Consider the following 25,206-nt stretch of genomic DNA (forward strand, 5'->3'; position numbering starts at 1 on the left):
TGAGTGAAACCATTGAACCAAGTTTATGTTCAGATTGTTATTCATCATCATATCACCTCTGATCATGTTCCATGTGATGTCTTGTGAGTAGTTCGTTTAGTTCTTGAGGACATGGGTGAAGTCTAACTGTTAGTAGTGAACTATGGTTGAGTAATATTCAATGGTATGATATTTAAGTTGTGGTGTTATTCTTCTAGTGGTGTCGTATGAACGTCGACTACACGACACTTCACCTTTATGGGCCTAGGGGAATGCATCTTGTACTCGTTTGCCGATTGCGGGGTTGCCGGAGTGACAGAAACCTAAACCCCCGTTGGTATATCGATGCAGGAGGGATAGCAGGATCTCAGAGTTTAAGGCTGTGGTTAGATTTATTCTTAATTACTTTCTTGTAGTTGCGGATGCTTACAAGGGGTATAATCACAAGTATGTATTAGTCCTAGGAAGGGCGGTACATTAGCATAGGTTCACCCACACAACACTTATCATAACAATGAAGATTATTTAGCCGTATGTAGCGAAAGCACTAGACTAAAATCCCGTGTGTCCTCGAGAACGTTTGGTCATTATAAGTAAACAACCCGGCTTGTCCTTTGTGCTAAAAATGATTGGGCCACTCGCTGCAATTGTTACTCTCGCACTTTACTTACTCGTACTTTATTCAACTGTTACATCAAACCCCCCCTAAATACTTGTCTGTGAGCATTTACAGGGAATCCTTCATCTAAACTGCTTGTCAACACCTTCTGCTCCTCGTTGGGATCGACATTCTTACTTATCGAAAATACTACGATACACCCCCTATACTTGTGGGTCATCAGGTGCCAGTGGGTGTTGCTCCCCTCATTGGCGTCACTGCGGTGTGTCGTCATTTCCTCCCGCTCTCACTTTGTTTGGTAGTTGTCTCCGAGCAAATGTTTGGTTCAAAGTTGGACCGACGTAATGGTGGCATCCTCATAGTCGTCCCTCCATTGGGAGCATCATATTTGGAGACATGGCTTGGAGTTCATTGGTGCTTTCCTTCGATGCTCGTCGTTGTCGAAGTTTGATCCTCGGAGACGAAATGTACACCATCGGTGGGAAGGTAAAAGATAATGCCTTTCTCGGGACCGGCCAAGTCACGCCATTATCTGCAACCTCCTTTCCGACATCAAGGGTGGATGGTGCGTCAACAAGGGGGGTTCAGTGGAAGTTGTTGATCTTCGAAGGTGGCCAGCATTGGTCGAGTAGTAGGTTTTTTGGTCACCTTAGGATAGGCTCTCCTGCGCTGCAATTGTAATATTCGGTATTGGTTATCTTCTAAATAACATGGTGTGTAGTTCCTATTGCGCTTGTTGTAGCGACAAGTTGTAGTTGTCTTGTAGTTGCAATTTTGGCTTCTATAAAAATATGGTAGGCTTCCGCGTACTCTCGTGGAAAAGGTTTCAAAAAATTAAGAAAAATACCTGGATGTAGACAGTGTTGCATTCTATCGGTGTATCGGTATATAAATATTTGGAGCAAAATACACTGTATTTTGTCCTCAATAAAAATGAAAAAATCTCACAAAAGGATGAAATCGAGATACCAGTGTTCATTACTTCACTCACGCAAAAAATCTAGATTTGTCATTTTTGCTAGCCGAAATTGTAACATATTTATTATAAAAATTTACACACCGGTAGATTATAATATCGTCTATATCTTGTATTTTTTATTTTTAAAAATGTTTAAATTCAAATTTTCTAACGGGATCTGCAACATAGAAAAACCAAAAAAAAAATTCCTACAAGATGCGAAAACAACCGAGATCTAGGAGAGACAGGATCCAAACTAGGGGATGGTAGTATCATGAGCGCAAACGTTTTAACAACGTGGTTGATATAGTCATTTCCAATCTCGATCACGATTGCAAATTGCACTCTATGTTTTAACATACAGTGGATTGCTGTCAGACTGCCACACTGCCTGGCAGTTGCGCTTCGGCAGGTGGTGACGACGCGGAGAGGCACGCGACCGCGTCGGCGAAACACCTCTGAAACCTGGCCATGCCGTCCGGCGGGAGCGAGATGCCCACCTCCGTCCCGCCGGTGCCACCGCGGCCCTCTGCCACCGACATCGCGCCCGTCCTCGCCACGGAGACGATTTCCACCTTCGCCGGCCTCCCGAACCCGAAGTCGACGTCGTATACGCGGAACCTGGGCGACCCCGCCAGCGTCAGCGGGACCCCGGCGCCGTACGCCTCGACGACGCGCTCCAGGCACCCGTCCCAGCACCCCCGCTTGCCGTCTCCGCGGCGCGTCGCCTCGTCGATGGCGGCGGCGACGGCGGAGCACGAGGCGAACAGGCCGCTTGCGCCGGCGGCGGTGAGTAGCTCCTTCCTGCTCGCCGAGGCGAAGCACAGGCCAACACAGTTGCCGAGGTATCTGGCCGGGACAGGCGGGTCCAGCCGTGCACGGTGGTCGGCGGCGAACACGGCGTAGGCGCGGTCGCTAGTGCCGCCAGAAGGCTCACCTTTGGCGCCGCCGCCTTCTTTGGCCCAGTAGTGGCAGTGCCAGATGAAGCCGTATGTGGCGACGATCGACGTGGGGCGAGGCGGTGGGGGCGACACGCCGCGGCGCACTGCCTCGCGTGCGACTGTGTCCTTGATGCTCCGTAGGTGCTCCTCGGACAGCGCGAACGTGGCGAGGAGCTTGTCGGGCGACCTGACTGGCTTCCCGTCGCGGCTCTTGTACGACCTTGGGGCGGCGAAAGTGTCGTAGAGGTCGTCGCGGTCGCGGATGAAGGTGCGGCCGATGACGGGCGGCTCGGGCGCGACGGCCCCGGGGGAAGCCGCCTCCCACGCCCACGTGTGGAGGAAGTGCGTGGAGCAGGCGCCGTCGCAGGCGGCGTAGTGGACGGTCACGCCGATGGCGAGGCCGCCGCAGCGGAGCACGGTGGCCTGCAGAGCGAGCACGGCGCCGCCCTCCGGCAGCGGCGGCACGAGAGGGGCGATCTTTGCGACCTCCGTTGGCCCGTCCGTGGCGAGCTCGTCGACGCCTGCAAGATCGTACTCGGCCACGGTGAAGCTGACGCCGTCGCCCGGCCGGTAGTGGAGCTCGTACCGGTTAGGCGTCCCGGGAGCGAGGCGGAGGCGGCCGGCGAGCGGATAGAAGGAGCGGAGCGCGTTGGACAGGGAGTCCTGGAGGTTGGAGAGGAGGACGTCGACGGCGCCGCCGTGCTCGTGTGCGTGGTGAAAAAAGAATACGCGCTCTACCGGCAAGGTGTGGAGCCACATGGCGTCCAGGTAGGTGAGTGGGAGTGAGCGCTCGGGAAGGGTCGCCTCGCCGGACGACGGCGATGGCGCGACGAGGGAGGTGCGGAGGACGCGAGCCATCGTCAACTCAGCTAGCCGGCGTACCTGAGCATTTTTGGCATGCTTCTTCTCTTTTATTCAACATCATCGATAACTAGTGCCCACACGACGAGCAAACCACGACCCGCGACCGGTCCAGCAAGATTAATGTACCCGATCTGCGACGCTGCTTGATCCGATCTCTGTAATAGCGGTACACAGTTGGGCCTTGAAGTTAGGAAGCTAGCTGTGTCTGTCCGACTGTCCGAGCTGTCGTGTGTCAGTGACACGCGCGCACCGGAGGGTTGTGATGACTGTCAGTTTCAGAAGTTGACTGTCAGGTTAACAACAGATAACAAAAGAAAGTCAAAAACAAATAAGGTTAAGATTAAAGAAAAGGAGGGACCACAGGACTTCCATGAATCGCGGACGGTGATCGGGAAGTTTGGATTTTGAAATCAGCCTAATTTGTAGTGGTTGAAATCTGTGTGGGTTTTTTAAAAAGTAAATTTGTATATAGCTCGCGCAGCTTATTTCAGTACGGAGGGAGTACATCTACATCTACTTATATCTCCCCCACAAACTGAAAATGCAATCTCAAATAGCAATCTTATAAAAAGCAAAAATCGACCACAAAAAGGTTACATATAAAGCCACATTCATGAGAGTGAAGGAGATATGCCCTAGAGGCAATAATAAAGTGGTTATTATTTATATCTTTATGTTTATGATAAATGTTTATATATCATGCTATAATTGTATTAACCGAAACATTAGTACATGTGTGATATGTAGACAAACAAGAAGTCCCTAGTATGCCTCTTAAACTAGCTTGTTGATTAATGGATGATTAGTTTCATAATCATGAACATTGGATGTTATTAATAACAAGGTTATATCATTATATGAATGATGTAATGGACACACCCAATTAAGCGTAGCATAAGATCTCGTCATTAAGTTATTTGCTATAAGCTTTCGATACATAGTTACCTAGTCCTTATGACCATGAGATCATGTAAATCACTTATACCGGAAAGGTACTTTGATTACACCAAACACCACTGCGTAAATGGGTGGCTATAAAGGTGGGATTAAGTATCCGGAAAGTATGAGTTGAGGCATATGGATCAACAAAGGATTTGTCCATCCCGATGACGGATAGATATACTCTGGGCCCTCTCGGTGGAATGTCGTCTAATGTCTTGCAAGCATATGAATGAGTTCATAAGAGACCACATACCACGGTACGAGTAAAGAGTACTTGTCAGGAGACGAGGTTGAACAAGGTATAGAGTGATACCGAAGATCAAACCTCGGACAAGTAAAATATCGTGAGACAAAGGGAATTGGTAATGTATGTGAATGGTTCATTCGATCACTAAAGTCATCGTTGAATATGTGGGAGCCATTATGGATCTCCAGATCCCGCTATTGGTTATTGGTCGGAGTAAGTACTCAACCATGTCCGCATAGTTCTCGAACCGTAGGGTGACACACTTAAAGTTGGATGTTGAAATGGTAGTTCTTGAATATAGAATGGAGTTGGAATATTTGTTCGGAGTCCCGGATGAGATCCCGGACATCACGAGGAGTTCCGGAATGGTCCGGAGAATAAGATTCATATATAGGATGTCATTTTATGTGAATAAAATGTCGCGGAAGGTTCTATGGAAGGTTCTAGAAGGTTCTAGAAAAGTCCGGAAGAAACCACCAAGGAAGGTGGAGTCCACAAGGGACTCCACCTCCATGGCCGGCCAGCCCTAGTGGGGGTGGAGTCCCAAGTGGCCTCCACCATAGGGCGCCGGCGACCCCCACATGGGAGGTGGGAATCCCACCTTTGGGTGGGAGTCCTAGTTGGGCTAGGTTTGCCCCCTCCTATGGAAGGTTTTGGTTTCGGGTCTTATTCGAAGACTTGGACACCAACACTTGGGATCCACCTATATAATGAGGGGCCAAGGGAGGGGGCCGGCCACCCCAAGACCATAGCTTGGCCGCCCCTTGAGTGGCCGGCCACCCTCCCAAACCCTAGCTTTGCTCCTCCACTTCATATTTCCCGCGTAGCTTAGCGAAGCTCCGCCGGACTTCTACACCGCCACCGACACCACGCCGTCGTGCTGTCGGATTCAAGAGGAGCTACTACTTCCGCTGCCCGCTGGAACGGGGAGGTGGACGTCGTCTTCATCAACAACCGAACGTGTGACCGAGTACGGAGGTGCCGCCTGCTCGTGGCGCCGAACCGATCGTGATCAAGATCTTCTACGCGCTTTTGCAAGCGGCAAGTGAACGTCTACCGCAGCAACAAGAGCCTCCTCTTGTAGGCTTTGGAATCTCTTCAAGGGTGAGACTCGATAATCCCCTCGTTGCTACCGTCTTCTAGATTGCATCTTGGCTTGGATTTCGTGTTCGCGGTAGGAAAATTTTTGTTTTCTATGCAACGTTATCCTACAAAGGGTATCGCAGCCGTGTCTATGCATAGATGGTTGCACGAGTAGAACACAATGGTTTTGTGGGCGTTGATGCTCTTGTTGTCTTTAGTTTGAGTACTTTGCATCTTTGTGGCATAGTGGGATGAAGCGGCTCGGGCTAACTTTACATGACCGCGTTCATGAGACTTGCTCCTCGTTCGACATGCAACTTGTATTGCATAAGAGGCTTTGCGGGTGTCTGTCTCTCCTACTATAGTGAAGATTCAATTTACTCTTCTATTGACAACACTAGTATCACCGTTGTGGTTCATGTTCGTAGGTTGATTAGATCTCTCTCGAAAACCCTAAACCACGTAAAATATGCAAACCAAATTAGAGACGTCTAACTTGTTTTTGCAGGGTTTGGTGATGTGATATGGCCATGATATGATGATGAATATGTATGAGATGATCATTATTGTATTGTGGCAAATCGGCAGGAGCCTTATGGTTGTCTTTAATTTTCATGTTGAGTAGTATTTCAAAGTAGTTGTAATAGTTGCTACATGAGGTGAACAACCATGAAGACGGCGCCATGGACCTTGACGCTACGCCGACGATGATGGAGATCATGCCCGAAGATGATGGAGATCATGTCCGTGCTTTAGAGATGAAGATCGAAGGCGCAAAGACAAAAGGGCCATATCATATCACATATGAACTGCATGTAATGTTAATCCTTTTATGCATCTTATTTTGCTTAGATCGCGACGGTAGCATTATAAGATGATCCCTCACATTAATATCAAGATAATAAAGTGTTCTTCCCTCGTATGCACCGTTGCATTGTTCGACGTTTTGAAGCATCTCGTGATGATCGGGTGTGATAAACTTGACATACAACGGGTGTAAGCCATGTTGCACACGCGGAATACTTGGGTTTGCTTGACGAGCCTAGCATGTATAGACATGGCCTCGGGACAACGGAAACCGAAAGGTTGAACACGAGTCATATGGATGATATGATCAACATGTTGATGTTCACCATTGAAGCTACATCATCTCACGTGATGATCGGTTTTGGTGTAGTGGATTTGGATCGTGTACCACTTAACAACTATGAGGGATGTTGTATTAAGTGGGAGTTCATTAGTAATTAGATTAAAACATGAACTAATTATCATAAACATAGTCTGAGTAGTATTTTGAATTAATTTTGTAGTATTGGCATCCGTTTTCTACTATGCGCTAGTCTTGTTATTGAGATAGAAATACTGTTAAAATCTGATAAGAAACTTTACGGATTGGTACCGTATTGTTAATGAATCAAGAAATGATTAAGTCCTATTGCAAACTTTTAGTAAACCTCACATTGTTGATTCAAATAGCTATGGTTCCAATTAGTACCTAAAGTTATCTTGTCTCCGTGAAACTTGAAGTTCAAATCTGTTTGAAAAGTAAGGAGCTGAAAATTTAGTTTTCAGAAATAATCAAGGTACGAGATATATGTGATATCTAAGACCTTATTGCAAGATGATAGAATATAAATTTGGTGAGACTACATAAACTCATAAGTTTTATGGGAATGTACGAAGGTTGAAGACGCAAGGCGTCCCAATCCTCCAACTATTGGGGCACTAACAATATTCGCATATCCATGAAGTGATTGTCCTTAGTATGCACCGTTGCTAAGACTCGTCGTTTCGAAGCATCACGTGATGATCGGGTGTTATAGATTCTACGTGTGCTTCCAACGGGTGCAAACCAGATTTGCATATGCGAATACTAAGGTTTAAACTTTATGAGCCTAGCATGTACAGACATGGTCTCGTAAAGTTATCATGAATTGATGGATAAAATTATGAGTGAAATTGTTCATCGTATTACAAAGTTACTAATAGTGAAATCTGAAACACTTGTCATATGATGATCAACTTCAAAGTAAGAACCTCAAGGTTATTGGTATTTGACCAACAAACCTAGAAGTTATTGATGTTGAAATGTTTTTCCGAATAATGAGGAAAGCTAAAAGAGAAACCGCAAAAGATATTTTGGCAAAAGAAAAAAAGACTAGAAAGTCTAGCTCAGTGTATATAAATCATATACATGTTATGGTTGTATTCCTACATACCACACACAAACAATTACATGGGTAATAGTACCATATTGGTTGGTATGAAGTGTCATACAAAACAACGCAATACAAGAATACAATGGCCTAAGTGATCGACAAGGAATATGATAGGAATGCACGTCTGGAACAAAAATAAAGTGTTATTGTGTTCATCGTTGGCATTCTATCTAGCCCTTAGAATTTATAATAAAGAACTTAATAATTGTTATTTTGCTCTGGTCAAATGAAAACAATGAGTTGTTTAAATTATGACATTACTCCATGTACGATGGATAAGTTATTATAAATCTTAATAGTGAAACACACATACATAACACTGACGCTAAAATGCCATAAGGCAAATGATTTGAATTCCACTTATTTGTGGAACCGCAATTTAGGTCATGTTAGAAAGGATCGCATGAAGGAACTCCATGCAAATGGATTTTTGGAGTCATTCGATTTGTTGAATCGTTTGGCACTTGCAAAATCTTTTCTAAAAAGTAATGACCTAAATACCGTTCATAGGCCGAAGAGTTGAACGGGCAACTAACTTAGTGAAAACATACATAATGATATATGTGGTTCACTGGGCATAGTTGTGTGCGGAAGATTCTTCTACTTCATGAAAACTTTCAAACAATGAATTGAGTATATATGTGGATATATTCAATAAGGAAAAGTTTGAAATATTTGAATAGGATTCAAATAAATTTCAGCATGAAGTGGAAATCATCGTAATAGAAATCAAATATCTATGATTGGATCATGGTGGAAATATTTGAATTACGAGTTTTAGCGAACATCTAAGAGAGTTATGAAATTGTTCTACAACTTACGTTTCTTGGAGTATCATAGTGATGATGAAGTATCCAAGAGATATATCCAAACTTTGTTGGATCAATGATGAGATAAAATATTGATGCCATTATATTTTTGTGGATTATGCTTTAGTGACTACCGCTTTTACACTGAATAGAGCATCATCATGATCCGTTGAAATGACACCATACAAGTTATGGCATGGGTATAAACCCTAATAGTCAACCAAAATCGGATGAATGTCTTTGTTGGTTATCCCAGAGATTTAATTGGGAATTCTTCCCACGAGACAAAGACAAAAGTGTTTGTCAATGTTTCTTATTTCCGAGAAATTGTTTCGAGTGAAGTATTTGAGTGGGAGGACAATATAATTTGATAAGGTTTATGAAACTGAGCATAATGATCAGAGTAGCACAGCATCGGAATTGGTTTCTAAGCGGCCACGATTTATCATGGCTCTCATGACTACAAAGTGTTTTAGCCATGGAGATCGAAGTACATATTGAACCTTGTAGGTATGGTTTACTTTGCGATCAAATAAATGATTTGTGGACAAAGGATTGATTTTGAACAATGATAAACCAACTACAAAACAAAGAAGTTATGATGGGCCCTGACTCCGTTAAAATAGCTATACGCCATGAAATCCAAGATAGATGAATACTTTATGAAAGTAAATGGATCTATGAAATTGATAGACTTGGATGAAATATCCTTGAAGAAAGCTTGACTTATCGAAAAATTGTTTACAACAAAGTTCAAAGAGTTGAATACGATAAGATTAGATCTTCCGTAGCAATGCTTATAGTCTATGTGGATTATTCTAGTAATCACTACATATTTCTTTTATGAGATATGCTAGTAGGATGGCAAAATACACTACTTAATGTATGTATACAAGATACAACCAAGAGTTTTGCTGGTCCGTGGAATACTAGATAGCTATACAAGCTTCAATTGGATGAAGTAAGTATCACGGAGTTGGAATCTTCACCAGATGAAATAGTCAAAGAGTTTTTTGATTTCATCGTAGACGATGAAGAGGCTTGCATTTGCAAGAAATTAAGTGGGAGCGCTAAGACACATTTATAATACTTTATGTAGGTGACATATAGTTGGTTATAAATGATGTAATTATATACTTGATTAAAAGGTTTCATTGAGAATTAACTTCAATGAAAGGATATGGACTGAAACAAATTTAGTGTCAAGATCTATGAAGATAGATTGAAACACATAAAAAAGTTTAAGTCAAAGTACATATGATGGATATTGAAGTAGTTCAATATAGAAATATTAAGAAAATGTTCTTGTCATGTGAAGGTTTAACAAGACTTGAGTGTATCTGACACTCAATGAGTAAAAACACATGAGTGATTATAGATCACGAATAATATGTACACAATCAGTATATCATGTGCTATAAAGTGTTATGAGCATATACCAGAATGATTCATATGATGATCATTGGACAGTAAGAATATCCTTGAGTACTTTAGAAGAACTAAGGATATATATATTTTTGTATGAAGAAATGACAAACAAATCGCTGTAAGGTGTTACACCGATATTGGTTTTGTCACATATAAAATATAATTTCAATCTCAAATTAGACGAAGTGTTGTTTAAAAGGTAGCACAATGAGCTAGAAGTTGTCTATGCTAGATTTAGAAGAGTTCTAAATATTGTGACGGATTCTACAAAAGAAGGCAGAGTATGTCATTGTTTTGACAATGACAAAGGATGTTAAGTCAAGAGGTTCTTTGAGAACTTGGTGTAGTTCCGACGAGTCGTAACTTTGAAGCTATATTGTGTGTGACAATATAAGTGACATATTTCAGATAAATGGAATTAAGGTTCCACCAGAAGATCAAACATATATAATGCCAACTCATTTGGAAATGAGTGATGCGTTGAGACGCAAATGAATTACAAAATACATACGTTTACGAGCGTGTCGATCCGATGACTAAAAACCTCTCCCGTGAGCAATACATGATAAAACACCAAGACCAAGGTGTTATATCTTTACAAATGTAAACTAGATTATTGACTCTAGTGCAAGTGGGAGACTGAAGGAGATATGCCCTAGAGGCAATAATAAAGTGGTTATTATTTATATCTTTATGTTTATGATAAATGTTTATATATCATGCTATAATTGTATTAACCGAAACATTAGTACATGTGTGATATGTAGACAAACAAGAAGTCCCTAGTATGCCTCTTAAACTAGCTTGTTGATTAATGGATGATTAGTTTCATAATCATGAACATTGGATGTTATTAATAACAAGGTTATATCATTATATGAATGATGTAATGGACACACCCAATTAAGCGTAGCATAAGATCTCGTCATTAAGTTATTTGCTATAAGCTTTCGATACATAGTTACCTAGTCCTTATGACCATGAGATCATGTAAATCACTTATACCGGAAAGGTACTTTGATTACACCAAACACCACCGCGTAAATGGGTGGCTATAAAGGTGGGATTAAGTATCCTAAAGTATGAGTTGAGGCATATGGATCAACAAAGTGGGATTTGTCCATCCCGATGACGGATAGATATACTCTGGGCCCTCTCGGTGGAATGTCGTCTAATGTCTTGCAAGCATATGAATGAGTTCATAAGAGACCACATACCACGATTTAGTAAAGAGTACTTGTCAGAGACGAGGTTGAACAAGGTATAGAGTGATACCGAAGATCAAACCTCGGACAAGTAAAATATCGTGAGACAAAGGGAATTGGTAATGTATGTGAATGGTTCATTCGATCACTAAAGTCATCGTTGAATATGTGGGAGCCATTATGGATCTCCAGATCCCGCTATTGGTTATTGGTCGGAGTAAGTACTCAACCATGTCCGCATAGTTCTCGAACCGTAGGGTGACACACTTAAAGTTGGATGTTGAAATGGTAGTTCTTGAATATAGAATGGAGTTGGAATATTTGTTCGGAGTCCCGATGAGATCCCGGACATCACGAGGAGTTCCTAATGGTCCGGAGAATAAGATTCATATATAGGATGTCATTTTATGTGAATAAAATGTCGCGGAAGGTTCTATGGAAGGTTCTAGAAGGTTCTAGAAAAGTCCGGAAGAAACCACCAAGGAAGGTGGAGTCCACAAGGGACTCCACCTCCATGGCCGGCCAGCCCTAGTGGGGGTGGAGTCCCAAGTGGACTCCACCATAGGGGGCCGGCCACCCCCCACATGGGAGGTGGGAATCCCACCTTTGGGTGGGAGTCCTAGTTGGGCTAGGTTTGCCCCCTCCTATGGAAGGTTTTGGTTTCGGGTCTTATTCGAAGACTTGGACACCAACACTTGGGATCCACCTATATAATGAGGGGCCAAGGGAGGGGGCCGGCCACCCCAAGACCATAGCTTGGCCGCCCCCCTTGAGTGGCCGGCCACCCCCTCCCAAACCCTAGCTTTGCTCCTCCACTTCATATTTCCCGCGTAGCTTAGCGAAGCTCCGCCGGACTTCTACACCGCCACCGACACCACGCCGTCGTGCTGTCGGATTCAAGAGGAGCTACTACTTCCGCTGCCCGCTGGAACGGGGAGGTGGACGTCGTCTTCATCAACAACCGAACGTGTGACCGAGTACGGAGGTGCTGCCCGTTCGTGGCGCCGGAACCGATCGTGATCAAGATCTTCTACGCGCTTTTGCAAGCGGCAAGTGAACGTCTACCGCAGCAACAAGAGCCTCCTCTTGTAGGCTTTGGAATCTCTTCAAGGGTGAGACTCGATAATCCCCTCGTTGCTACCGTCTTCTAGATTGCATCTTGGCTTGGATTTCGTGTTCGCGGTAGGAAAATTTTTGTTTTCTATGCAACGTTATCCTACAGAGAGCACATCATGTAGTTCTAGAACATTGATATTATCAGCGAGAGATAGATCAAACTACATCCACAGACCCATAGTTTTTGGTGGACTACTTCCTCTTCATCATGGATACGTAAGAGATGTTGTTGGAGAGGTTGGAGATGCGAGCTCGCGGCTCCCCGTGGCGTTCCCCGTCCAATCTTGTACGTCCAATCTTGTAGGTTTGGCCTTCATTTTGTGTTTCTTTCTGCGGTCTGCTGTCTTTCGAGATCGTGAATACGGATGTATATATAAGCGGTTTTAGGTCAAGACAAGTCCAGGTGCGCAAAGGTCGATAGTGTTGGAGTCACGAGGGCGCAAGTGGGCCCCATGCGCGACTAGGGTATTAGGCCAGTCCATGGGCCCTCTTTGGCCCTCCTGTTGGCCCAAGTGAGGTTCAAGTGCTCAAAGTCTTGATTTTCTATAAAAAAACTTATGCAGAAAAAATTCATATCCTTTTAAGTTCGCGAAGGTCCCTAAAAAGTTAAAAAATACACAAAATAGGGTATATATGCTTGCATGGTTATAATACAAATAAAATGGATATTTTAAGAAAATCATGAAAATCATTCTATATCATGATTATAACCACTTATATGAATCAATTACGATGAAAAACAAAGAACATAGATGCATCACCATCTCCCAGGTTGACCATGCTCGTCCTCGAGCACAAATGCGATAACTATATGGACTTTGTAGTTTGTTGTCAATATATACAATATAGAATCCATGATCATTGCTACTCAAAATATAATGGTTCATCATTAAGAACTAAATGACAACAAACAATCATCATATGAAGTAAACGAAAACATAAACTTCAAATATACAGAAGAGTCGAAATTCATGAAAGAATAGCGTAAGGTTAGAGCTCATAAAAATGAAAAAAATGTACTCTCTCCGATTCATTTTACTTGATGCTAATATAAATATATCTAGATACATTTTAGTTGTAGATACATCCATTTTAGCATCAAATAATATTAATTAAAGAGTTAATTCACCACAATCAAAAAGATTTCCCCACCTAAAATTCAACTGAACATCTTCAATCCATCTAATATGTATACCTGGCCATGGACAGCCCAACCCGAAGCTTAGCCCGAAAAACCCAAGCCTAGACCTAGGTTTGTTGGCCTGATGGCTGGGCCTGGGTAGACTGAAATCGCCAATTAACGGAGCAGCCCGGCCCGCAGCCCAACAGGCTTTCCCTATTTTTGTCCTGGCCGGGCCGGGCTGAACCAGGCCCAAGCCCGGCCCGACAGGTATAGTTAGGCCTACACTGAGCCCCGTGCCCGTCTCGGACAGTCGGACGGTCGGACCTCCGCGCCTCCACTCCAGCCCGGCGCGGCGACCCCTGCCCTTTCCCGCGCCGTCGCGCCGCATTTCCGCCCCCAAACCCCCCACAAAACCCTCGAAAATAACCTCGCCGCATTTGCCCCTCCCCTTCCATGCTCCACCTCCACACCACCGCCGCGATGCTCCCATCCGCCTCCTCCCTCCTCCGCCTCTCCCGCCGCATCCCTCTCCACCGCCTCCGCCCACTCCCTAGCCCCCCGCTCCTACCCCACCTCCGCCTCCTCTCCTCCTCCTCACCCCAGCCCACCGCCGATGGACGGGCCACCCACGACCCCCTGCTCCCACCGGAGGCCCTCTCTTCCGCCTCCGCCGCCGCCGCCGCCTCCGACCCCGAGACCTCCGCCGATTCCGAGGGCTCCTGGGGCGTATTCGACCCCATCGCAGGCCGCATCCTCACGCAACCCCTGGCGCCCCCTCCCCCGCCCACCCCCGAAGCGGCGGCGGCGGAGGGGAAACCGACTGGCGGGAAGGGCGAGAGCAGGTGGGCGGACGTGGCCACCGCGAGGCGGGCCGGGGGCAAGGGCAGGAAGGCGGCCGCGAGGGCCACCTACGTCTGCGGCAACTGCGGGGACGGCTTCTCGCAGTGGTGGGGCACCTGCCGCAGCTGCCAGGCCGTGGGGGCCCTCACCAAGTACGTCGCGGGGGCCGACCCCGCCGACGCGGCCGAGGGGGCGCACCACGCCGCCCGCTCCTGGATCCAGCAGAAGAGCAAGGAGATGGTGCCCAAGAGCCTCTCCGAGGTCACCAAGGGATTTGACCAGACCGGCTGGCGCATACCGCTGTAACATTTCTAATAACTCTCGGCCCAAATCTGGAGAAATGCTCGCTCCATTTGTTTTTTCTTCTCAACTGCTGTGTTGATAAATGATGTTGAGATGTTCAGTTTGTTGGTTGTTCTGCGCAAATATGGCAAAATCGGCTTTAGGATAGTACTTTCCTTGGAATGCACTTGCATAGTAGCTCACTGAATATTTCCACACTACTAACTGATGATGTGTATGGTTTTCTTACTTGCAGGCCTGGCACCTTCGGAAGCGAAATTGCTCGGGTGCTTGGAGGTGGCGTTGTTCCTGGTAAAACTTCACTCTTAACTCCTTTGGTAGCACTAGTTCAAAGGAAATTTGGTGTAGGATCAGTCAGGGATGACATATGTATAATGTCAGAGCCATGATATCCATCTTGCAGTTCCGCCAAACCTTTTAAATTGTTCAGGATAACCTTGTCTCATCAAATATGATGTCAGTCAGATGACACTTTTTAAATATAGTTATGTGTCATTTCGCCTTTCGAAATTGGCCTCAGAGCGAGGAATCTGCTCCACATACTGGACATAGGCTACAGGGCACAACCATGTGCTCATAAGCTCTCTAGTTTAGCTTCTTTGCCACTTCCAGACGTTTTTTTCCCCTTGCAGAACTAGCATCTTCTGCTTGTATGTTGCACTCGTGCTAAATCCTTGTTGTTCCTTTCTTCTTTACCAGTTCGTAACTTCCTATGCCGAAGTAAGTTTTAAGGTACCATTTTGGACATTTCTTGTTCTTAAGATACTCTAGGCATCTCTCCCAAAAAGCATATCAACCATTGATGTATAATTAGTTCTTTGTAAACATGAGTATTCAGTAGTTATTGATAAACAGTAGTACAGAACCCTAAATTATTGCCCTCCAACCCCTTGGTCCAAGCCAGCCAAAGCCTCCCCTTCCCTTCCTCCACCACTCTCTGTACAATTCATCCACTGCACCTCAACTGAATCCCCTCCACATCTTTTTGATCCTAGAATCAGGTACCTGTACTCATGTGTATCTGTATTCATACGAGAGTTCAAATTAATGGTTCCTGTGTGTTTGCGAATGACGTCCACCACTACAATTATATGATTGGGGATAATAATGTAAATTTAGGTTTCAAATCAGTTTGTAGCCAATGCCTATCTAATATTTTTCCATGTATCAGATACGGGATTTAGTTGTTTCAACTTGCAGTTTTTGTCATGGTTCAAATTAAATATAAGCACCAGGGGTTGGCAATTTACTGGAAGGGTGTTGTACCTTCTCCTCTTAACTACCTTACAACAGGTACATCTGATTGCAGATTGCCAGATTGCAACTAAAGAATGATTATTGTGAAACCTGAACAAATTAAAACTCCCATACCATGTCTGTGCAACCCTGGGTATGCCAAGTTCTTTCCTCATGATCTCATCTCGTGCCATTCCATTTATGTGTTACATTGGGTTGTTGAAGCATGTTTGAGAAAAATTGCATCTGATGCGTTGCGTGAAGCTTTTTTATACTTCGCAGCATCAATGTATTACCTACTGTTTTTCATTGATTGCCATCACACATGTATTTTGCAGGCTCCTTGGTTTTAGTTGGTGGGGATCCAGGTGTTGGGAAAAGTTCATTGATGTTACAGGTAAATGTGCAATCTGGCTGTCCGTTGTCTATTTTGTATGCCTTTTCTTGCATTTTCAACCCATTAGTATCACTGCATTCAGTTTTCTACTTATACTTTTGGAATGTTAAAATTTATCTACTTAGCTACTTGCATTTTGTGTATTGGAATTTCGAAATTTCTGTATTCTTTACTTTGGAATCTGAAAGCATTCTTCTATGTAGCTTGCTTCTATTGTATCCGACGGTTCCGAGGACCATGAGTCATCTCCTGTTGTATATGTGTCTGGTGAGGAGGTTGGTTGTAACCATGTCCAATCTTTATCATTGCAATTTCTTAACTGGTCTATGTTCTTGTTGACAAAATCTCCACGGACTGATATATCCATATGACACTCTTAGGAGACTTTTATGTTTGATATTTTAAATTTATTACTCCCTCCGATTCATATTACTTGCCACTAAAATGAATGTATCTACATTTAAGATGTGTCTAGATACATTTATATTAGTGTCATGTAATATGAGTCGGAGGGAGTATTATTTTTCTGAGCACTGTTTAATAAAAAACTGTTAACTTTGTGAGCAGAGCATTGAGCAAATTGCAAATAGGGCTGACCGGATGGGTATCAGGTCTAGAGATTTGTACCTATACTCTAGTACAGATATTGAGGTAACATCATTTGGCTGGTATCATTTATATATCCATTTTCTTAGTTTCATCGACCTTTGTTTTGAGATTACGAAAATGTGCTTATACTACATCAGCTTTACTGTTGGAGTTCGGGGAACTGATAATCTGTAGTTTCCTTAACTAAGCTAAGTGTGACTAACTGAGTATATTCTTGAGTGCTAAAGAGTGGTGGACCCTTCCTGTTATTGTCACGTATACGAGAGCTTGTTTCATACCATCTAATAAGGCTACCAAGTACTGATAGTGTAGGTTTACGCGATACAAAGTTATTCATAGATCTGAAACTTTTCATTATACGGTTCTATGACCAAATGGTACGCGCGCTGTACAAATTTTCACTAGGGAACCAAAATAAACTTAAGAACCATATACTTAAATAGAGTTTGCCAATGTTTACTTTCTTGTAAAGCTGTGCCGGTAATCTCAAACTATGCTTTCTTGGATCACTAATTACCTAAAAGCACAATAGAAGCAACATGACTAGTTGGACATGAAATATTTCATATTTGTGTTTTGAGATTTTTACCAGTTCACCAAACCAAAGAATTTTTATCTTGGCCTCTTGAGAGAATCTAGCAGATAGATCATAACTGATAAACTATTGATATTTCTCTCATTTGTTCCACAGGATATCTTGGACAAAATCCAGCCATTATCTCCAAGGGCTCTTATTGTTGATTCAATCCAGACAGTTTATCTAAAAGCGTTTGCTGGAAGTGCTGGGAATCAAGTACAGGTATTTCAGAAAATACTTTCCAGTTTATGTCGAGGCATGCTTTGCATGGTATTAAATCATATAAAGAATGGGTTCATGCTTGGTGTTCCTATTATGTTGACTCTACAAATGCCCAACTGAACAAAATTAGCTTCATGAATACATAATATGATAGTTGATCCTGGAGGAGAACTTGACTACTTCTCTGAATTTTAGTATTGGATCTGGTAACAATTTAACTGCATGCTAAATACCTTTTTAGCATAAGTTCTGATAATGAACATAATACTCATCTTCGTATTTTCGCTTGCTTAAAAGATATGTCCTATTTATTTGTGAAGCATAGGTCAAGGAATGCACATCTGCCCTGTTAAGTTTCGCAAAATTGACAAATATCCCTGTTTTCTTGGTAAGTTACACACTGCGAGAAGTTTATCCTATGTCATGCATAAATGGGTGATTATGTTTCCCTGATTATTTACTCTCTATTTCTCTAGATTGGACACGTCACAAAAGCTGGCGATATTGCTGGCCCTCGTATTCTAGAGCACATAGTGGATGTTGTTTTATATATGGAGGTTGGTAAATACTGCTTTGTAACACATGTTTTGCTTATAAAGTGTGGTAATATTGTACTACAATATTAAGATTTTAGCAGAACTTATAGATTATATATATGTGTGCTGCCTCCTTTTCTTGCGATGTATGCCTAGGAATGTCTTAATTATAATTTTTTGTGTAAAGGATCTTCAAGTTAGCAATTCCTGTTATGAAGTTACGAAACACGGTATAAGGTCTGTAACAGTTTACCAGAAACTGTCTTTGTCCACAATACTAGCACACGAGTAAGAATTGAATACTTCTTGGAAAGAAGTCAAACAATCATGAATTGAGTGAAAGAAATTAACCCTGCAGCAACAAGTATTTTCCTCACTTTTTTTTTGAGTTTATGTATGACGACAAATCACGGAATCCAACTTTTTTGTCCCATATAAATGAAGTTTGCACTAGTTATGCATACGCGTTATGCTGCTACATGAAGTTTCTTTTTTGTCCCATATACATTTGCCCACTCTAAACCATGGGATATGAACAAGTAGACAAGATGGAGGGTCCTTATAGGAACATCCCTACTAGTACTTTTAATCTCGTCATGTACTGTTTTGCCCCTTCGCGCGTTCATTTTTGTCCCTGTAACTGCAAAGGGTTTTCCACATCAAAACAGTGTATCCTATTCTTAAGACCCTCTTTTGTTTACTACGTGGTTCACTAGTAAAAAGCATCAAAATTCTTCATCTTTTGACATTGCCTTCATAGAATGTTCCAGGTCATGTAGCCTTTTTCAAATAAGCAATACTATTGTTGTCACTAAGATAATGTTGCAACGCTAAAAGTTTCGTGCTCTTCTTTCAGGGAGAGAGATGCTTATCTCATCGACTGTTACGGTCAGTGAAGAATCGTTTCGGTTCAACAGATGAGGTATATACAGTATACCCCTATGTTCCTGTCAAATGTAATGCATATTTTTTTATTTAAAAAGCTTCAGTGTCCGATTTGCATGTTTAGTTACCCTTTTAATGAAATTAACTGCCACTAGTTTACACAATATGGAATGTTGCTAGGCCCCACCCCACCCCAAATCTTGTCATGGTCCTTTCTCGGCCTCCTCAGTCTTGTGTTGCCGTTGCTCCTCTATCTCCTTTCCACTAGGTGGCGTTGGTCTCTATCTCCCTTCTACTTCTCTGCTCGTATTGTGTGCTGTTCCAGAGTAGAGTGTTGTGGCTTTCCAGCTATTTGAATTATCCGATTGTAATCCCAATGCATGAGATTAGTTGCTGAACCGGCAAGGATCCTACGGTGATTTGCTATACTTATTTTCTTTATGGAAACCACCTGTGCTATAAAATATTTCATTCGAAATACCAAACTTGTTTGTCTAAAAGAAGTTGCCTACACGTTTACCTCTACATGTTATGTTCAGTTTTGTCCATAAGATATTTAAATGTTGCTTTAAAGCAATTAAGGCTCTTCAGGAAATTGTTGTGGCTTTGGAGTGCACTTATATTTTTTTACTTTTGGATGTACACTTAGTTAAAGGCAGCGTTCGAGTCATAGCAGCATCTTACTGGAATTAGTAAAGTTTTATGCAACTAACTAGATTCCAATCATAGCACATCAGCCGCAAACAGTCCCTAAAGCAAATGTATGCCGCTTATGTTTTTTGTCAGCTTGGTGTATTTGAAATGTCAGAGTCTGGTCTGCAAGCTGTTCTGAATCCTAGTGAGATGTTCTTGACTGAGCATGCCTCTGATTCTGAAATACTGGCTGGGCTTGCTGTAGCTGTTGTTTTGGATGGATCCAGGACCTTTGCTGTTGAAGTTCAGGTACTACATATCGCCATTGTTCTTGAGCCTGTGATTTATTTGCCTTTCAACACTTTGCATTCTTTCTTTTGTTCTTGTAGTGTAGTATTATGGTGAGCTTACTTTTTTCAAAACGAAACTTAATCATTTACCAATAAAATTCATCTTTCATTGCAGTGAAGGTTTTTGGTATAGAATGTAATTCCGGTAAAAAGCTTGACAAATTACTGTGTTATCAAACTACTCTCTCACTGTTTTGATAAAGCTTGTATCAATCTGGTAAACAGGGCACATGGTACTGCCCTTTGTTCATAACCCTTTTTGTCACTTCACTGTATTTTCGGTCAAAACAAACTCCACTTTATGTTTGGATGGACGGCCACTCTTCTTCTTCAGCACTCTGGATATTGCATCCGAGTTGCAACCATGGAATGTAAAAATATTTTCCTCGTGGAGCTTTCTTGACACTGTTCTGAATATACTTTCACATTTTTTTGAACATGTTAGACCACTGTTGAACAATTATGAGTTTTGTCTGTGAGGTGCAATTTATGTCGATTTCAGGCACTGTGTGTTCCTGGCTGTCGTACTCGAGGACAAGTTGTTGGCATACCGATAAGCAGGGCTGATGTGATAACATCGGTAAGTATTGCATCGTTTCCATGACACCTAAAAAAATAAAGCATTATGCCCCACATAAGCATTGCATATGGTGTATATATCTTAAGTAAATCTGTGGGTATAAGATCCAGTCCGATGGCAGTATTGCCACTCCAGACTAGATAAGGTAGCATGCAGAGCGCTGCAAGTTTATTCTAGCACTCTACCCCGTTATTTTTGGTGTTAACGCTGCACAAAAATGCATGTATTGCCAATTAATATGTTTTCTTAACCCTACAGGTTCTTATGAAGCAAGCAGGTCTAAAACTTCAGGATAGCGTAAGCTCCAGAAGCTTCGATTAGCCTATATTTTTATAATTACATACATGCAAAGGTTTTAGTGTTAATTCACAGATAGTCTTTCTAGTAAGCTAGCTCCAGAAGCTTCGATTAGCCTATATCTTTATAATTACATACATGCAAAGGTTTTAGTGTTAATTCACAGACAGTCTTTCTAGTAAGCTGGTGTGCTATGCACGGAAAACATGGCCCTGCCATGTCATCTTCTAGTTATGGGATAATATCTCCAACCTTTTCTTTAGGTAGTCTATCCCCTTAAATTGGGAAGATAACTGTTAGCTTGGGAGTTAATTAAGAGATAAGATCTACCATTTGTTACTTTGATTGGATTGTTAGTTCTCTATATAAAGAGGACCCCTTATTAGGAATAAAGGAAGCAAGAATTAGAAGAACACTTCTTCTATCTTGGCCCCATGGGCGAGAGTCTCTCCAAAACCTAGTACAAGTTAAATATGGCTATTTTCTCGGATTGCCTTTCAAGAGACCCGATTAATTAATTTGCACCAACAATCCACCAAGTCACGGATGTGTCCTGGTATGTAGGGGCATGGACACAAAAGCTGACATGCTCTAACTATAGGGGACTATTTTAACATTTATGACAGTGGCCTAACCATGTCAACTTTTACTGTGTGCCATGGTTTTGGTCAATTTGACTATAGATCAATCATTTAGGTATTTTGTTATCTTCGCCCCCACATTCTGTTTCTGGTACTATTGTCTGCTTGCATTGCAGGTTATTTTTCTGAATGTCGTTAGTGGCTTCGAGTTGACAGAGACCGCAGGAGATCTGGCCATAGCAGCTTCAATTTGCAGCAGGTAATTCCTTTTGCAGTTTATGTTTGGAAGGTCATAACTACTCTGTACTTGAAAAATTTTTTTTTTGAACAAGAATAACTAGATACAATTTCAGTAAGTATGAGTACTACACCTCCCTCCTTCAGTAAGCACAAGTACTAGACCTCCCTCCTTATATACATAGGCTAATTAAGATTTCCTGAACGAACTTTGGATAAGTATAAAAAATTGAACAAAGCTGGGGAGGTTTTTTTCTTCATTTCCCTATCTGTTTGTTAAATTAACCTTTTTCTCCTTGTTTTCAGTTTCTTAGAATTTGCTATCCCAAATGATATTGCATTTATTGGAGAGATCGGCCTCGGTGGTGAACTTAGAACTGTAAGTTTGTGTTTTTCTTGCTTTGTGCTACCACTTTTGGCTCTGAATATTCTTTATTAGTACTTGTGGGCTGTGGCTTAAAGGAAAGGGCCTGTGCATTCGGAAGAAAAGAAAGTTCTGAATCGAGACCGCCCAAAACCTATTGAGAACTATGATATCATACACTCCTAGATACGATATGAAAACGCATGTCATGATGTATCTAATGACATTTATTTGACATGGTAGACGTTGATAGTTTTTTCTAATTATGTAAAGGCGTGTTAGATTATGAAACACGAAGCTGCTGGGTAGCCATTTATTGCCATATAGGCTTTTCCTGATTATGTAAAGGCGTGTTAGATTGCTAACCTTTTGCCATCCATGATTTGTACTTTTCACATATGGGTTTCATACATGGCATAAGTGCAGCTCACGTCCATATAAATCAATAAAATCTCTGAGGGCGACAATTTATACCATGAGTTCATTAAAATGAATGTTGGTTTGCAAAATGTAAATGCACAATAAAACAGTATGCCTGTCATCATTTTAGAATTTTGGTACTTACTCCGGTTCAAAATAATTGCCCAAAAGTGGATGTATCTAGACATGTTTTAGTGTGTAGGTACATCCATTCTTGGGCAATTATTTTGAACCAGAAGGAGTATATATTTTCAAATATCATTTGTTAAGTAAATGCTAATCGACTTCTGACCACCCAGCTTATACTAGTGTCACTAGGATTGTCCAGTGGTCATGCACAAATGAGGAAACTCGGACTTTCAAAAGAATAATGTGCAATGTGTGTGAAACTGTAGTTGGCATGCATTACTATTGGAAGTACCCCCCCCCCCCCCCCACATCAGTTTTTTCCTCTTTCGTCGGACTATACACAACATGGTCCAGTTTTTAAAGAGAAATACACATTTCTCTTCTATCCAATTTATTTTGTCAGGATTTCTTGATTATTTTTTGTCTGATGTATTGAAGGTAAGGGCTTTTCAACCTATTCTAACTTCAATGTGTTAATATAAAAAAAGAAAAACTTCAATGTGTTGCACTAATGTTTCTTTTATTCTGCTCTTAAGGTGCCAAGAATGGACAAGCGGGTAATGGCTATCGCGAAGTTGGGATACAGGAAATGTATCGTTCCTAAGTCTTCAGAGAAGCTGCTCAAACCGCTTGATCTCGGCATCGAGATCTTGCCCTGCAGAAACCTGAAGGAGTTCATAAACACCGTGTTCAGGCCAGAAGTATGACATTACATCCTGGCAGGGTGCGCTACTTACAATTAGCTGGCTGACTGTAGGTGTTTAACGGGTGTACGTCTGTTTGTAAGTATGACTCGTATACTACTCCCTCCGTTCTTTTTTAATTGACTCAGATTTAGTACAAATTTGTACTAAATCCGAGTCAATTAAAAAGGAACGGAGGGAGTAGTTCTGTTGATGTGCCAATTTAATTTACCACAACGTTGCAAGATCCTGGTCATTTTGCGCTGGTCCGTTTTGCTAGAGACTATGGTTGGGTACGCATATTTGCTAGTCATCATTAGATAACACATTGTTGGATTGCATTACTTGCATTGCACGGTGAGCACAAGATGCATGATCTTCCTGGGAAACAGTATTGGGTTACTTTGATCAGGATTGTTTTTCCAATCAGATGGTCAAACTATCTGCTGAACATGCAATTCACTGGCCCCTGCCGACCGTACTCTCGTGACTAAAGGAGCATTTACCAAGATGGTACCTGTGGAATCTCCATGCTATTTTGGGTGGATTGATGGGAAGTCAAATCTCTGCAGTTTTGGGAGGATATGATGGATGATGGGAAGTCCATTTCTGAGACTGTGGGTGAGTTCTCTAAGTTGGTCTCGAGGTGATGTCGAGGCACGCTTTGGGTAAGTTATCTAAGGTCTCGAGGCGGTGTCGAGGCGCACTCAAAAGCGGTGGGATCGTACATGAAGCTTGCACCGACATGCGCTGGATCTCCTACATCCGTGGGGTTCTTAGCAACACTTGCATTATGCCAGTACATCCAAGTCTCCAGGGTTGTTCGTGGAGTCAATATCTGTACTGCTTCAGACTTGATGCTTGTCGGTTGCATGGTGAACGACATCTACTTGTCTGCATCCTGCAATAAAGCCATGATCCATGGGTCGGTGATGTACTGATGTTGGCCCCTCAGAACTCAGAAGCTCATAGTCTTGTCCCCATGGTCACCCTCCCATGCACATCGGATAGACTATAGCGCGATGAGGATTTCAACATCCACCCAGGCCTCTCCCTCAGAGTTGTGTCCCATGTGACTAGACCATGTAGACGATGGACCGAATCCTTACGACCGTTATCTGTACTCTCGGGTTACATGACACGAGTGTTCTCCTAGATCTACTTGACCTCGAGGATACCTACCACTGCGGAAATGTGTCGGTTTTCGTCCGTACGGGTCGAGCCGCGGACATAAAACCGGTTGTCTCTCTTATTCGCTTGGGCCGGCCCAGCTGCCCGACGCAAATCCCTTTTTCCGTCAATTTCATTGATAAAAACTTAATTTTACATACTCAATTTAGCAAGGGCTGTCTGTTGAGCCGGTGTAAACCTGCACACTGGTTCAGTTGCAGTCACACGACAAGTATGACCAATGGGGGTGGCGTGCAGTATCACATGAGCTAGGCCAGCTCACCAGCTAACTTTCAATCTATACTACTCCAGCTGATGGCACTATGTAGTAGTACTAAATAATTCATCATACGATGGCACCAAGGTGCGTACGTCTAGTTCACGCCCTGTCACGACTAAATTTTGGTGAAGGATTCCTCTCCACCCATATTTCTTTTGTAGACAGAAGATTCGAAATAAACCTGATTTTAAATTAACGAAGCTATCAACCCGTCAGGAGTTACAACTTACACACACTTGAAACACAATACATGAAACTACAAAGGGTAAGGGAAACAAGCAAAAAGACACACTACACAGACGGAGAATGCTTGATTGAGCCGAAGGAATGTTGTCTTTTTTGCA

At 42.6% G+C, this 25,206-nt stretch overlaps 2 protein-coding genes across 3 annotated transcripts; one reads left to right on the top strand and one right to left on the bottom strand.

Annotated features, from left to right (window-relative positions):
* Window positions 1-1,717: 1,717 nt before the first annotated feature.
* On the bottom strand, window positions 1,718-3,394 carry LOC127313674 (phenolic glucoside malonyltransferase 1-like). The gene has a single exon (XM_051344151.2). The coding sequence runs from the start codon at window positions 3,353-3,355 to the stop codon at window positions 1,931-1,933; it is 1,425 nt and encodes a 474-aa protein (XP_051200111.1). The 5' UTR covers window positions 3,356-3,394; the 3' UTR covers window positions 1,718-1,930.
* Window positions 3,395-13,962: 10,568 nt separating this feature from the next.
* LOC127311250 (uncharacterized) lies at window positions 13,963-23,753 on the top strand. 2 transcript variants are annotated; one of them, XR_011749419.1, is made up of 16 exons: window positions 13,963-14,675; window positions 14,912-14,967; window positions 16,251-16,309; window positions 16,513-16,584; window positions 16,877-16,960; window positions 17,610-17,717; window positions 18,043-18,105; window positions 18,194-18,274; window positions 19,110-19,175; window positions 19,925-20,080; window positions 20,624-20,701; window positions 20,960-20,998; window positions 21,756-21,838; window positions 22,123-22,195; window positions 23,266-23,530; window positions 23,615-23,753. XR_011749419.1 is itself a non-coding variant. In XM_051341633.2 (15 exons), exons 1-15 carry the CDS (start codon window positions 13,987-13,989, stop codon window positions 23,434-23,436), a joined length of 1,878 nt encoding a protein of 625 aa, XP_051197593.1. In that variant the 5' UTR covers window positions 13,963-13,986; the 3' UTR covers window positions 23,437-23,603. The 2 variants fall into 2 exon arrangements, 1 of the variants encoding a protein (XP_051197593.1); XM_051341633.2 differs by lacking the exon at window positions 23,615-23,753 and having other exon boundaries at window positions 23,266-23,603.
* The last annotated feature ends 1,453 nt before the right edge of the window (window positions 23,754-25,206 follow it).

Source organism: Lolium perenne, chromosome 7 (genome assembly GCF_019359855.2).
Source record: "Lolium perenne isolate Kyuss_39 chromosome 7, Kyuss_2.0, whole genome shotgun sequence".
In the NCBI taxonomy this organism is placed as follows: Eukaryota; Viridiplantae; Streptophyta; class Magnoliopsida; order Poales; family Poaceae; genus Lolium; species Lolium perenne.

Excerpts from the sequence above, each read along its gene's own strand:
- LOC127311250 (XM_051341633.2), top strand. The coding sequence starts at position 13,987 with ATGCTCCACCTCCACACCACCGCCGCGATGCTCCCATCCGCCTCCTCC. Across the intron at positions 18,106-18,193 it reads CAAATATCCCTGTTTTCTTG|ATTGGACACGTCACAAAAGC; the intron begins GTAAGTTACACA and ends CTATTTCTCTAG. Across the intron at positions 20,081-20,623 it reads CCTTTGCTGTTGAAGTTCAG|GCACTGTGTGTTCCTGGCTG; the intron begins GTACTACATATC and ends TGTCGATTTCAG.
- LOC127313674 (XM_051344151.2), bottom strand. The coding sequence starts at position 3,355 with ATGGCTCGCGTCCTCCGCACCTCCCTCGTCGCGCCATCGCCGTCGTCC.